Consider the following 12605-nt stretch of genomic DNA (forward strand, 5'->3'; position numbering starts at 1 on the left):
GTACTGATTAGAGGCCATGATAGCACTATAGTACCAAAGGTGCCTAGGAACCCTATTGCAGTTGTATCTTTTCTTCTTCCTTTCCTTCGTCTTATTATATTTTGATGCCAAACTTGTCACATATGTTTAGCAACATGACCTGATTTTAATCAACAAGCTTTGAGGTCATTTGCAACCTGGAAGTGAGGCAGTAATTCAGCAACAGCTTGACATTTTCCCTTCAAATGGAGTATATCTCTTTGAGAACAAGCACTGATGGTCCTAATGGCTTCTGGTCTTCTTCTATCGCTAAGTTGTGAGGCCAAAAAGTGCTTGGTCCCTTAATTGCTGCTTGCTGCTATATTAGCATTTCTTATTAGTACTTGGAAAAAGCTGGATTTTAATGCAGTTGTGTGTCTGTATGGTCTTATTTCATGCAATTTTTTTAACTAAAGAGATCTAGTGAAGTAAATAAATGTTTTGAAAACATTATATAAATGTTACATTACACCAAACCCCAGTGTTTAATTTCAGCTAAATGCACTGACATTGCGGCATTTCATCAGTGTGTACTGAGAGAGGCCACTAATGCTGCTGCTGCTTTTAACCCTGTGCTGCTGTGCGTTCGCTGCTCTTCTTCTCTCATTTCACGCTTTTTCACACCTCTCACTTGGTTCTGTCTCACTCTCTTCTTGAATCTAACTTATCCCTCTCTGCGGGCTGACATGGAACTTTAACCCTGTGGTGATTCGTTCACCCCACTCCCCTGTATCCCTGTTGCTTGCGTGACCTCCCCCTCACTTCCCTCTCTCTCTCCGTAAGCAGGATGTCAGACCCTCCCCAGCAGGGCCAGAGGTAAAGCCCTTCCTCACCTGTGTGTGCGCCCTCATCTTCCGTTTCCAACCATTATTTGTATAAGTGTAATCCACTTCAGTACCCCTCTTTGATGGTCTCGTTTTATGTGGTGTCTTCGTAAAAGCTCATAGACCAAAGCACAAATCAGTCCATTATTTAGGGAAATGATGATACTGTTTGATGTATGCTGTTATGATGCCTGCCAAGATAACAGACCAATCCCAAGCCCCGCCCACACTTGGTTACCATTGCTACGTAGGTCAGGCTTCTGAAAAATGGAGTCTGAAGTCATGGAGATAAATGGCTACCACAAACGATCAGTTTTGGTAATCAGGTAACAAGGTTTCAAGTAGGAAAGGTTTTGGATTCTGGTTGGTCAGAAGGTGTTGATTAATTTTCTGTAACAGAGGCTCTGATAGTTGTGCAGCTGCAAATCACAGGGGGAAACAAACACTTGGGGACTTGCTGTAAGAGAAAATTAATCAACTTTGGGGCGGGTAATGGTAACACTGCTCTAACTATGTTCCTATAACAGAATGCCTTTTTCCTTATTTATCATATAGATGGCAGCAAAACAAAAAAGATCTGTTGCAAAATGCTGATGCTCTCAGCTTGAACTGGTCCAAAAGCAGCATGAAATGTTAGCCTTATTGTATGCTGCATCCGACTTCAGCTCGCAACTCAGCATTTTTGACTAGGGAAAGGAAAAAAGGCCCCTTTCAACTGAATGATCTCCTCACCCCTGAATACAGCGAGTGACATCATATCAACATGGCTTCTGAGTTAAGTTAAACGCAGCGTTAGTAGAACAATCCACATAACACTGGCTTTAGATTAATGAACAGCAATTGAGACTAGATAGCTAACATTTAGCTAATATTTTTCCCCATGCATTTGTTTTGACCATATTAAAACATGTTCATGGGAAATGCTGGTGAACCTGCGACGGTACTAAACCGGGTTAATGGCAGACAGCAAAGGTTACTAAGCAGAGATTTGATGGGCAGACAACTAAGATGGATCTTGGGATTGGTCAGTTCTAGCTTGAAGGCACATATGCATGAGTGCATGTCTGGAAATGCATGAATGATGGTGATGGATTGTTTCTCTACGCAGACTGAACACTTCAGGAAATGTCCAGTGTTCACAAACTCCATGACTCATTTGTTGCCTGGCTTGGAGTGCTTTCTGCTCTGCCTGCTTGATATGTCTTGTCTCCATTTACTTTTAAATCAGAGACCTTCTCAGTACAGTTTGTGATCTCACAAAATAGTCCATAATGCAAATTATTATTAATAATTTGCCTGTTGGCCAGCTAATTCTGCTGTAAGTGATGAAGTAAGTTTTGGTTGCCAAGGTACATGCTACTGTTAAATAAATTGCTAGAATATGATGATGCAAAGCCGCCCATCTTCCTGTGACAAATGCAAGCTAGAATCTCAGAGGTTACCTGTGCTAACATTACCTGCAGTGCCGTACAGGTGTGCAGTAGCAATAACCAATGGTACATCAACAATATCCCCAATGTTGGTGGACAAAGGTCTCTTCTTTGGAGTCAGGTCTAACTTTCCCCAGTGTGGATGGTAACTATTTTAGGATAGCATAGTATGCCATACTTGTTAGCATAGGCAGGGGTAGAATTGGGAGGGTTGGACAACATGGAGGCAGTTCTGGATTTGTATGTTAATCTATATTCAGAGATTCCCCCTCCATTCGCTGTACTCCTGACCCCTTGACCCCTGGAAGCACAGCTATGGGAATGTGTTGTGCATCCTGTATTTGGTTGTGTGATCAGTCATTGTCATTCTTTTGTTGCTGGACTACTGAAATTTTGTGTATACTGTTTGTGTATTGCCATATGGAGTTTCTGTCCTTCAGTGGTTTTCATTCTAGGTTTTGAAGTGTGCCCCTGCCACTGCACCTGACAAAACATTTCAGCTATTTGCTGAGCCATTTATAACTAACGTCAGGTGTGCTAGTGGAAGGAAAACACTAAGTTATGCCCTACATTCACATCAACAAGCAACAAAGCAACAACATTTTGTATGTATATTTGTGAACACAGAGCTGCGATTTTAATGACAAGAAAAAGTCAACTGAGTTTTTCTCAGTTCTATGCAAAGTGGGTATGACACAGTAAAAAATCCAAACAATTGGCTTAAATGATTCCTCAGACCAATTCTATGGATTGTTTGGTCTGATGTTTCTTCAGTTCAGCACTCATAACTTTAATTCTTACCTGCAATTATTTCCCATTTACTGTTTGAAACACAGAAATGGAAGAAAAACTTTCAACTGTGGTTTCAGCTTACCCTGTCATATACAACCTCTCTTTAAATGTGTATTACATTTAATGACATTGCAATCAAAACATTACAAAGAAAAATAAAGCTTGGAAGAAAATAGCAGAGATCATTGGTGCCACTGGTTATTGTACGTACTGTAGTTAGCATGCTTTGCTAATCTGCCAGTGAAGCAAGCATGTAACAAATGCACGTAAATCAAACAACCAATTTCACACTGATTAGTGCATTATTTAATTGCTCAAGAACTATTTACATTTGGCTACTCTTTGGAACTACAACAAACGCTGGACATGCCACGCCCAGAAGCAACAACATTAGCAGTCACTGCATGCCCATGACGTCACGAACTACAAGAGACACGAGTGGCTTGTTGCTTGCTAGTGTGAACGTAGGGATAGAGTTCATGGCACTCCTTCACCAGGCCTGAGAACCACTGACAGTATAGATTTGATCTCTAATTTACCAGAGACAAAGATATAAAGATGTCGTGTCTTTTGCTCTTGAATGAACTGCTTTTTCCCATCAAGTCGCTTGATCGTGTTAGCCTGTTGTCTGACACCACTCACTTCCTGTTTGCCACAGGTCCAGCAACGTGGGCCATGGCCACCTCCAAGCCAGACATCATGATTGTCCTCCTGAGCAAGCTGATTGAGGAAGGAGATGGATTCTACAAGGTCAGTCTCTCTCCAAATATTAAATAATAATTGATGACACTGTAGTTTGGATCGTTAGATATCATAGTCGTGTGGTAGAGCAGTTAAAGCTACCGTTATGAAATGAAGTGTAATCTATAAGTCTGTAGGTAAATAAAAAATGTACATCTGCATAATTCATTTATTCTTACTTTCCCACTTTCCTTTCTATCTTTATGTATACCTTTATTCCTTTCTACTTTCATCTAGCTGCCTACTTGTCCACCCACCCTCATTCCTACCATGAGTCCCAACTACATTTTTACCTACCTACCTTCCTATATTCTTTCCTTCCTTTGTGCTTCTTTCTGCCTACCTTCTGCCTATCTTCCATTTTGCCTACATACCAACCTTCCCTTCTGTCCTATCTTCTTCTATAACTACATACCTTACATCTGTCTTTCCTTTCCCCTTTTCTCCTTGCTACCTAGCCATCTTTCTTTCTAACTTCCTTCCCTTCTCTCTACCCACCTTTTCTGCCTGTCCGTCTGCCTTCCTTCCTACCTTCCTTATTTCCTACCTACCTTTCTTTCTCTCCTGTCATCTTTCCCATCTTTCTACCTGCATACCTTTCTATCTACCCACCTTCATTCCTACTTTCCTTCCTTTGTTTTTCCCTTTGTTATATACCTTCTCTATTTCCCTTAACTACCATCTTTCCTGCCCACATTTCTTTCTTCTTTCCTACTTACCTTTCTGTCTACCCACATTCCCACCTTAACACCATTACTCCTGTGACTACCTTACATCTGTCTTTCTATTCATCTTTCCTCCTTTCCTACCTACCCACCTTCCTCTGTAACTTTATCCTTTCCTTTCATCCTGCCTATGTCTGTACCTTCCAACCTATGTACTTACTTTGTTCCTTCCTTACATCCTTTCTACATACCCTTTGTCTTTACCACCTTCCATCAACCTTCCTTCCTACTTCCTACCTTCTTTTCTTTCTACCAACCTTACTTTATACCTCCCTCCCTACCTATTCAACTAATTTCATACCTACACTCCTTCTGTCTTTCCCTTACCTACCAAACTACTTCCTTCTGTCATTCCTTCTTACCTACATATCTTAAATCTGTCTTTTCATCTTACATTTTTAGAACTTCCTTCCCCTTGTTCTTCTACCCCCTTTTGTCTTTCTTACCTATATACCTTGCTCGCTACCTTCCTTTTTTCCTTCCTACCTACCTACTTACCTACCTTTCTTTCTCTCCTACATTCTTTCCTTCCTTCCAACCTGTTTATCTTTTTGTCTACCCACCTTCCTTCCAAACTTCCTTCCTTTGGTCTTTTCTTTTCACCTAATTCACTACTTCCATCTTTCCCATACCTACCATCTTACCTCCCTACTATGTTACCCAGTTTTCTTTCTTCCTTCCTAAGTACCTAACATACCTACCTGCAAACCTACCTCCCATCCACCCTTCTTACTTACCTACCTACAGCTGTCTTTCCTTTCTTCTTCTCTCATCCCTACCTACATGCCTTTCTTTCTTACTTCCATCCCTTCTTCTTCCCTTGCTCTTTACCTGTGTAACTACCTACCTTCCATCCCTTCTTCCTACCTTGTGTTTTACCTCCCTACCTACCTACCTTCCTTCTTTCCATTCTTCCTTCCTTCCAGTCTACAGTCCTTCCTTCCACTCTTTACATGCTAAGAACTGTGTTTTTTGCTCTAACAGAAGGGAAAGGTGAAGGAAGCAGCCCAGCGCTATCAGTATGCCCTGAAGAAGTTCCCTCGCGAAGGTTTCACTGAGGATTTGAAGAGTTTCCGTGAGCTTAAAGTCTCCCTGCTCCTCAACTTGTCCCGTTGCCGCCGCAAAATGAACGTTAGTAGCCAGTGGTTTCAGGTTCTGTTATTAACTGTCTTGAGAGTGTCAACTTTTTGTGCAAAATGAACCAAGATTAGTCATATGTACAGTGCGCATGCAAGTTTTGTTCAGTGCATCAACATTTCAGTGTAAAGTAAATCTACGTGAGTTCTGTTAATGGATATAATAGGTATTTTCATATCACAGTGCCACCCGTACTGCTATAGAATATTTGTGCTCATTTACATTCATTTATTTGGAATTGTAATCCAAAAGTGAGGGAGAATCCTACCTAGGCATTGAGTTAAAAACAGCTTACATTTTCCACAGTTAGTGGGATGATGCTGCTGTGTTCATTCAGTCTTTCCGGATATAATAATGGCAACATCTGACCAACATCATCACTTTTCATCCCAGCCACCCTTTTTTTGGTTTTTGGTCTGTCAAGTTTAGGATTTTTTTCAGCCCTGTGTAATAGAAGGGATTTAGTCTCTCTTGAGATTATTTAAATAGATTCAGACAGATCGTAACAACAGACTTGGTATTGTTGCAACAGTTGTGGCACATAAAAGTCACTGTATTAAAAGCACCCCCTGGTGGGGATAAAAATATTGCTTTATAGAGTCTGTGTGTGTGTGTGTGTGTGTGTGTGTGTGTTCAGTCTCTGATGTCAGTGTATGTGTGGACATGTGTGGACATTCCATATTTTTGGGTTGATGCAATTGTGCACATGTACGTTCATAATGATTGTGTCCATGATGTCAAGTTATCATATGTATGTTCAGAATGATTGTGTCCATATCAAACCATGTATGTATGTATGTATGTATGTATGTATATGTATGTGTGTACGCATGTGACTAGCCCTACATGCCTCCATGCGTATGGCTCTGTGTATGACTGTCGGCCCTGTTGTTGCTTGCAGGACTTTGGCATGGCGGAGGAGTTTGCCTCCAGAGCTCTAGAGTTGAAACCCAAATCCTATGAGGCCTTTTACGCACGAGCCCGCGCCAAACGCAGCAGCAGGTAACCGTAGCAACAAACAGGAAGGGCGCTGGGACCTAAACCTCCTACTTTTATCTAATCTAGACTTAGTAATGAGGTGAAATCTCACCTGGTAGTGTTACCCTAAGGATAAGGAGGCTCATTTCCATACATTTCAACATTATTTTTATTCTACAGACTTCCCATCTGTCACATCACATCTTTATTTCTACATTTTCAGATTATTTTCATGAGTAACACACACAGAACATTACCTGCCACAGCTGTGTTGTTGGACTATGAGCTATGGACAGTGTTCGGTTGAGAGGGTGCAGTATTTTGTCCAGCATTTTAAAGGTGCAGTTTATAACCTCTGCATGTGTTCCAGAGCTGTAATTATGAAATGAAAAATGGAAAACTATGATTCGCAATATTGATCTACAGTGGATCCCCTTATTAGTTTCTTCATTTCAGGATTTAGATTCTGATTTTGATTCCTGGCCCGAAATAATATCCACTTGCAGGCAGGACAAAACTAATAGTCCCTACCTCTTTTCCATAAAGTGTCCTGTAAAGTATCTTGAACTCAAAAATCAGATGCCTCTTGGTGATGGCTCTCCGTCACTCCCGGCACCACTGATGGTCGACCTCGGCCCAAGCAATCTCTTCGTCTAAGATATTGTTGAAAGGCATGCTGAATTCGGCGGTGAGAAAGCATCTGCCATTGGAAAAAAGCATCTCATTTAACTCTTCACTGTTCAAAATATTTTGCTAATTCACTACACTTCTGTCCAGTTTGTTCAGTTTTGGGGTGTAATGTATCTCAAACTCTGTTGGTTATTATATAATTCAGTCAAGACCTAACTGCCTGTTCCAAAAGGAAATACCTCAGCATACGGCATCAAATCATGGCTCTCAAGATGTTTCATGGGGACTTTAAAATGCAATTCAGGAGGCCTACATAGTTTCAATCAGAGGGACTGAGGTTAGTTGAGGGGAAGAGGAAGGCAACGAGGAAGGCAACAGCAAGGTTTTAATTGCACTTTGCAGGCAGCAGAGAGCTCTAAACTTTACACACTTCCCCTTTTAAACAAGTTTCCTATACATAACTGTCTATTAGTTGGTGTTTTTTTTATCTCCGCATCACATATAACGCATCTCTTTCTCTGTGTAGGCAATTCCACGCAGCCCTGGAGGACCTGAGTGAAGCCATACGCCTGTGTCCCAATAACCGCGAGATCCAGCGTCTGCTGCAGCGTGTGGAGGAGGAGTGTCGCCAAGTCGCTCAGCAACAGCAGCTGGATCCACCTCCTTCCCCTCCCCATGAGCAAGCCCCTCATCCTCCTCCGCTGGAGCCCCGCCTGTCTGACATGGAGCCAGTGCAGGACCTGTTTGAAGAGGACGAAGATTACCTGGAGCGGGATTTGGATGGTCTTCCACTAGCTGTGACTGCCGAGCCTCGTTCCAGTCCTTCAGGTCTGCCTGTCATTCAGAACATGCCACCTTCCCCAAGCCATTTACCCTACCTTTCCGGAAGCGCTTCCATGGGCCAGGCTTATGATCTGCGGCCCAGTCCTCCTTCCATGTCCTCTCCGACTCGCCAGGGTTACCAGTCCACCTCTCCGTCGCTCTCTCCAACTCACCAGACCTCCCACTATCGTCCAAGCCCTCCTCACACCTCTCCGGCCCATCAAGCTTCCTCTTCTTCCTCCTCCTCATCCTACCACTTCAGCCCCCCTCCCTCGCCTTTACGCCGTGGAGCCTACACCTCAGAGAATGCAGCCATCTACAGACCACAGTCTGCCTCTGTCAGCTCAAACCGCTATCAACAAGAGGGACTTTCTGGCAGGCCCAAATCGCCGCTGGCTAAAATGGGCAGCCAGCGCTCACTGCAGCAGCAAACCCAGTGGCTGCAGCCAGCCAAGGCCCAGATCATCCGCACAAATCAGACCAGTGCCTCGGTCCACTCCAGCGCTTACTCTCATGTGGCCCAGTCCATGAGAGGACATGTTCCTGGGGATGTCGACGAGCTTGGGGAGGTAGCCTATTCAAGCCCACTGCAGATACAGGGCAGTGTGTACATAGAAGAGGAGCTCCCTCAGAGGCCCTCACATGCATACAGGCCCAGCATCACAGGCCCCCGTTATGGTCAAATGGCACCACAGATCAGCCGCAGCCAGTCAGCTGCTTATTATCCCGTCCAGCCACATGAAATTGAGCGCCAACCTCAGTTATCATCACCTGAGCACCCTCACGGTCTCCGGCGCCCACTAAGTGCCACTGGCCCTACACCACGGCCGCTCATCCACTCTCAGAGCACTGGCCTGCGCTTCTCACCTTCTAGCAGCAGTCTGGCAGCAGGATCCACCTCTAATTTAGGTCCAGGCTTCAGGCCCTCGGCTTCAGCACAACAAATGGAAATCCCACTGAAGCTGGCATATGAGGGTGGATACAGCGATGACCTGTCACCAGTTTCTCCACCACAAGGCACTGACATGCGACTTTTAGGGGGGACTTACCCAGGTGAGGCTATGCGGGCACGCAGCACGCCCTTCATGGGCATCATAGACAAGACAGCACGGACTCAGCAGTTTCTTCAGCAACCTTCATCATCTTCCTCTTCATCACGCACTTGGGCTGTGTCATCTTTAGATACTGTGGTCTCCAGCCCTGCCACATCACCTGGCAACATGACCTATGGGCACCTTGCCTACTACAATCGCACCAACAATGCCCACAACGGACACCTAGTGGAGGATGACTACTATCGGCCAGATAACACAGGCCGGGTGAGTCAGGCACCCACATACCCAGACGTTAAGGTGGCGCGAACGCTGCCGGTCTCGCAGGCCTATCAGGACAGCGACTACAGACAGGCGGGACATGGGGAGCGCCAAGGTCCTTCCTCTCCTATCAAACCAAAGAGGCCCTTTGTTGAGTCCAACGTTTGAGGCACAAATTGTAGATATGTACTAGGACTCACATGGTTTCCCCCTCACTTTGATGTAATCCGATCTTAAAACTGAATATATGGACCTGAAAGGAGATGTTGTAGAAAGCATCTGCTTTGGGATCAGGACATGCAGGATACTTCAGGAGCCTCAGTTGGAGTGGACCGCCATAACTGCTGTATGCTAGCTAGGGATGCGGCAATATGGGATATTAGTATCAGTCATACAGATAGTCTGACCACATGTGGCTTTCAGAAAAGGGACATTTCATCAGTAGTGACCTTAAGCTTTGTTATTTAGATGGACAGTAGTGCTACAGAGCATAACGCATCCAATATGCAGGACTTGTGCAAGCACATCTGGTGATTTAACTATAAAATTTCATTGATATAAATTGCTTACATTTGTAGGAAATGGTGGAACAGAGCTTCTCAACAGTCAGTACTTACACCTGACACACCAAGCTATCTGATGTCCTTAGTTTTTACTGCATTTCCCACATAGTTAACGCTAGTTGACTGATTAAATTCCTCAGCATACTTCATGGAGAAGCAACATTTGGCTGGCTTCTACAAAAAATATAGATAGATAGACTTTATTGATCCCATGAGGGAAATTTTTGAAAAGCGGTCTTCTCACAGTGTGTCATGGGACATCCAGGCTCTGTCTTCTTAATGTAAATCTTTTTCACTATAGACGCAATGCAAAACCTCGACTCTGGTGGGACTCGAACCCACAACCTTTGAATCACTCCACTAAGTGCCACTTAGAAGTCCAATGCGCTATCCATTGCGCCACAGAGCCACATATTTGGCACACAGAGCCAAATATGATGTAATTGCACACAGCATGTGTGTTCACTGTGTCGTGCACACGGCAGCTAGGCAAACTGCAAACACGAACACACTATGCTCACTACAAACTAATTCATCACAAGATGGATGACATTGAAGGACAGTAATCTTTTTCCTGTAGTCAGAAATCACTAAGAAATTTTAATAGCTCCACCTGAAGTACTGGGGCACTTGAAAAATCGCAGACTATGCGAGCTTGTAAGCAGGCTTTACGCAAACGTCACAGACGCCATCACCAAAATTATGTATGCTGTGGTCTTAAGTGTTGAATATTGGTCGGAAAGCCAGAGAAAGCTGTTTGATTGGCTGTTCAGCTGAGCAAATTGTTAAAGGGAAAGAAACACCAAATCAAGCAAAGCAAGTCCTGCTTAACATTTTTTATCTGCTCTACCCACTTGTTTGCACCAAAGAAACAAAGCAAGATCATTTAAAGTGGTTTCAAATGATGTGAAAATGATAGCTAGGCTAGTTTGCTTGGTTAAAATTCATACTCCTGCACTAAATACCATAATGTGTCATGACAGTATAGGTACTTATTCTGGTACAAGATAGGTGGAATACCAGGCTTTGTCTTTTTAGCAATTCTGGCTCTTCTGGCTTTATTTAAATTTTGAATTTGAATATAGACTATTGCCCCCTGCTGGTAAGAAAAGTTATTTTGGCTGTTCAAGTGTGTTTGCTAGTTTTTTGACATTGGCTTGGTATGTCAGGGTCCTAAGTCTGAATGTTTTACAAGGCGTTAGTTATGCCTCCTGCCTACATAATGCATTACAGCATTTTGACACTGTGTTGAGTGCACAGTATGTCTGAAATCTTGCACCCGAAGAGATCAGTCTGAAGTTTGTTCCCCTCCTACCTCTAGGGGAATTGTTTGAATTGAACCATTGTGTTGCCAGGCTCTGTCCTTGATCTGAAGCTTTCCTGAAGCCTCTTCTGTATATATGGCTGTAAAAGGTGATCCCAAATCAATGTGTACATAGCTAAAGTAATGACAGAAAATAAGGAATATTTATCAGTTTAAGTTATGTTTGTACAAAATTATATATATACACATATACATACTTTATTTTGCTCTTGGTGCCATTGTGCTCCGCTTTCCTGCTTCTGGTAGGTCAGTAATGTGAAATTTTTTACCTGCTTTAAGGGCAATTTTGGTTTCATGGAAATGTTTCCTTGATCATTTAAAATGCTGTGCTGTGGTTTGCGGATGTAAGGAGGTGCTGCAACATTCACGAGTATAATCTCAAACATCATCTCGCGTCATGTTCACATTTATGAAGGCAACAGAACGTTATTAGTGTGTGACAGATTTTTATTTGGGAGAGGATAAGGTCGTTGAGGCTTCTTTTCAATTTTAGACACTTTTCCAGATGACTTACATAATTTTACACACTTTCACAAAAGGTTATTAATTCTCTTACATTGTATTTATTTCCTTGTTTCTAATTTTTTTAACCATTTGGAGTGGCTTCCATTAAACACCTGATTATGCTGTGTTCAATCATCTTTCTGTTTTCCCTTCTTTCTTTTCAGCACTGTTTTGTTAGGCACTTTTCCCTTTTTATGCTAACAGGACTGGAAACTTTGTGTCCTCTGTTTTAGTCAATCATTTTCAACTGCTGTCGAAAAAGGGTTTTTTTTTTCTAATGTGTTGAAACTAATTTTTTAAGGTTGATGTGTAAATGATTGTACAAACTGTGCTTAATTAGAATGCATGCTCTTTGCTGATGCACACATTAACGTGTGTGTGTGTGTGTGTGTGTGTGTGTGTGTATGAGTTTTCACCTATCATTATATATATATATATATATATATATATATATATAATGGGGAAAGGACTTGGCTTCAATCATTTCCCTCATTCCCACATTTTTTCCCACAGGTTTTGTTTTTTATTTCAATTTTATAATGCTTCAGTTGTATTTTGTTTTAAATCTAGGCTTGCTATTAGCAAAATTCGCTGTACATGGTTTTAAGTGGGAGTAAAAGAAGAGTAAAAGTCAGAAACATGAATGCATTTTTAATCCTGTTTCATGATTGTAAACTGTACAATCAGCTGTATGTAAAGGAGAAAATAATGTACTAATTTAAGAACTCAAAGAAACTCCCTCGGGCTGAAATGATTAGTGGCTGAACGAGTCTTGATTTATTCCAGGTTGCACATTTAATCTTG

At 42.5% G+C, this 12605-nt stretch overlaps 1 protein-coding gene and 1 non-coding gene across 10 annotated transcripts in view; one reads left to right on the forward strand and one right to left on the reverse strand.

The window, feature by feature from the left end:
• The window catches only part of tanc2a (tetratricopeptide repeat, ankyrin repeat and coiled-coil containing 2a), a 139526-nt gene extending 126971 nt beyond the window's left edge, over window positions 1–12555 (forward strand). For all 9 annotated transcript variants that reach the window (XM_053228572.1, XM_053228573.1, XM_053228571.1 and 6 more), the window contains 4 exons: window positions 3723–3814; window positions 5515–5661; window positions 6569–6669; window positions 7802–12555. In XM_053228572.1, coding sequence (XP_053084547.1) covers window positions 3723–3814; window positions 5515–5661; window positions 6569–6669; window positions 7802–9578 — 2117 coding nt within the window. In that variant the 3' untranslated portion in view covers window positions 9579–12555. The remainder of the gene's footprint in view (window positions 1–3722; window positions 3815–5514; window positions 5662–6568; window positions 6670–7801) is intronic.
• Window positions 10291–10382, reverse strand: trnar-ucu (transfer RNA arginine (anticodon UCU)). Its single transcript is given in 2 exon segments — window positions 10291–10326; window positions 10346–10382. It is a non-coding gene; the product is annotated as a tRNA-Arg (tRNA).
• Window positions 12556–12605: the final 50 nt, after the last annotated feature.

Source organism: Pangasianodon hypophthalmus, chromosome 23 (assembly GCF_027358585.1).
Source record: "Pangasianodon hypophthalmus isolate fPanHyp1 chromosome 23, fPanHyp1.pri, whole genome shotgun sequence".
Lineage (NCBI taxonomy): Eukaryota > Metazoa > Chordata > Actinopteri > Siluriformes > Pangasiidae > Pangasianodon > Pangasianodon hypophthalmus.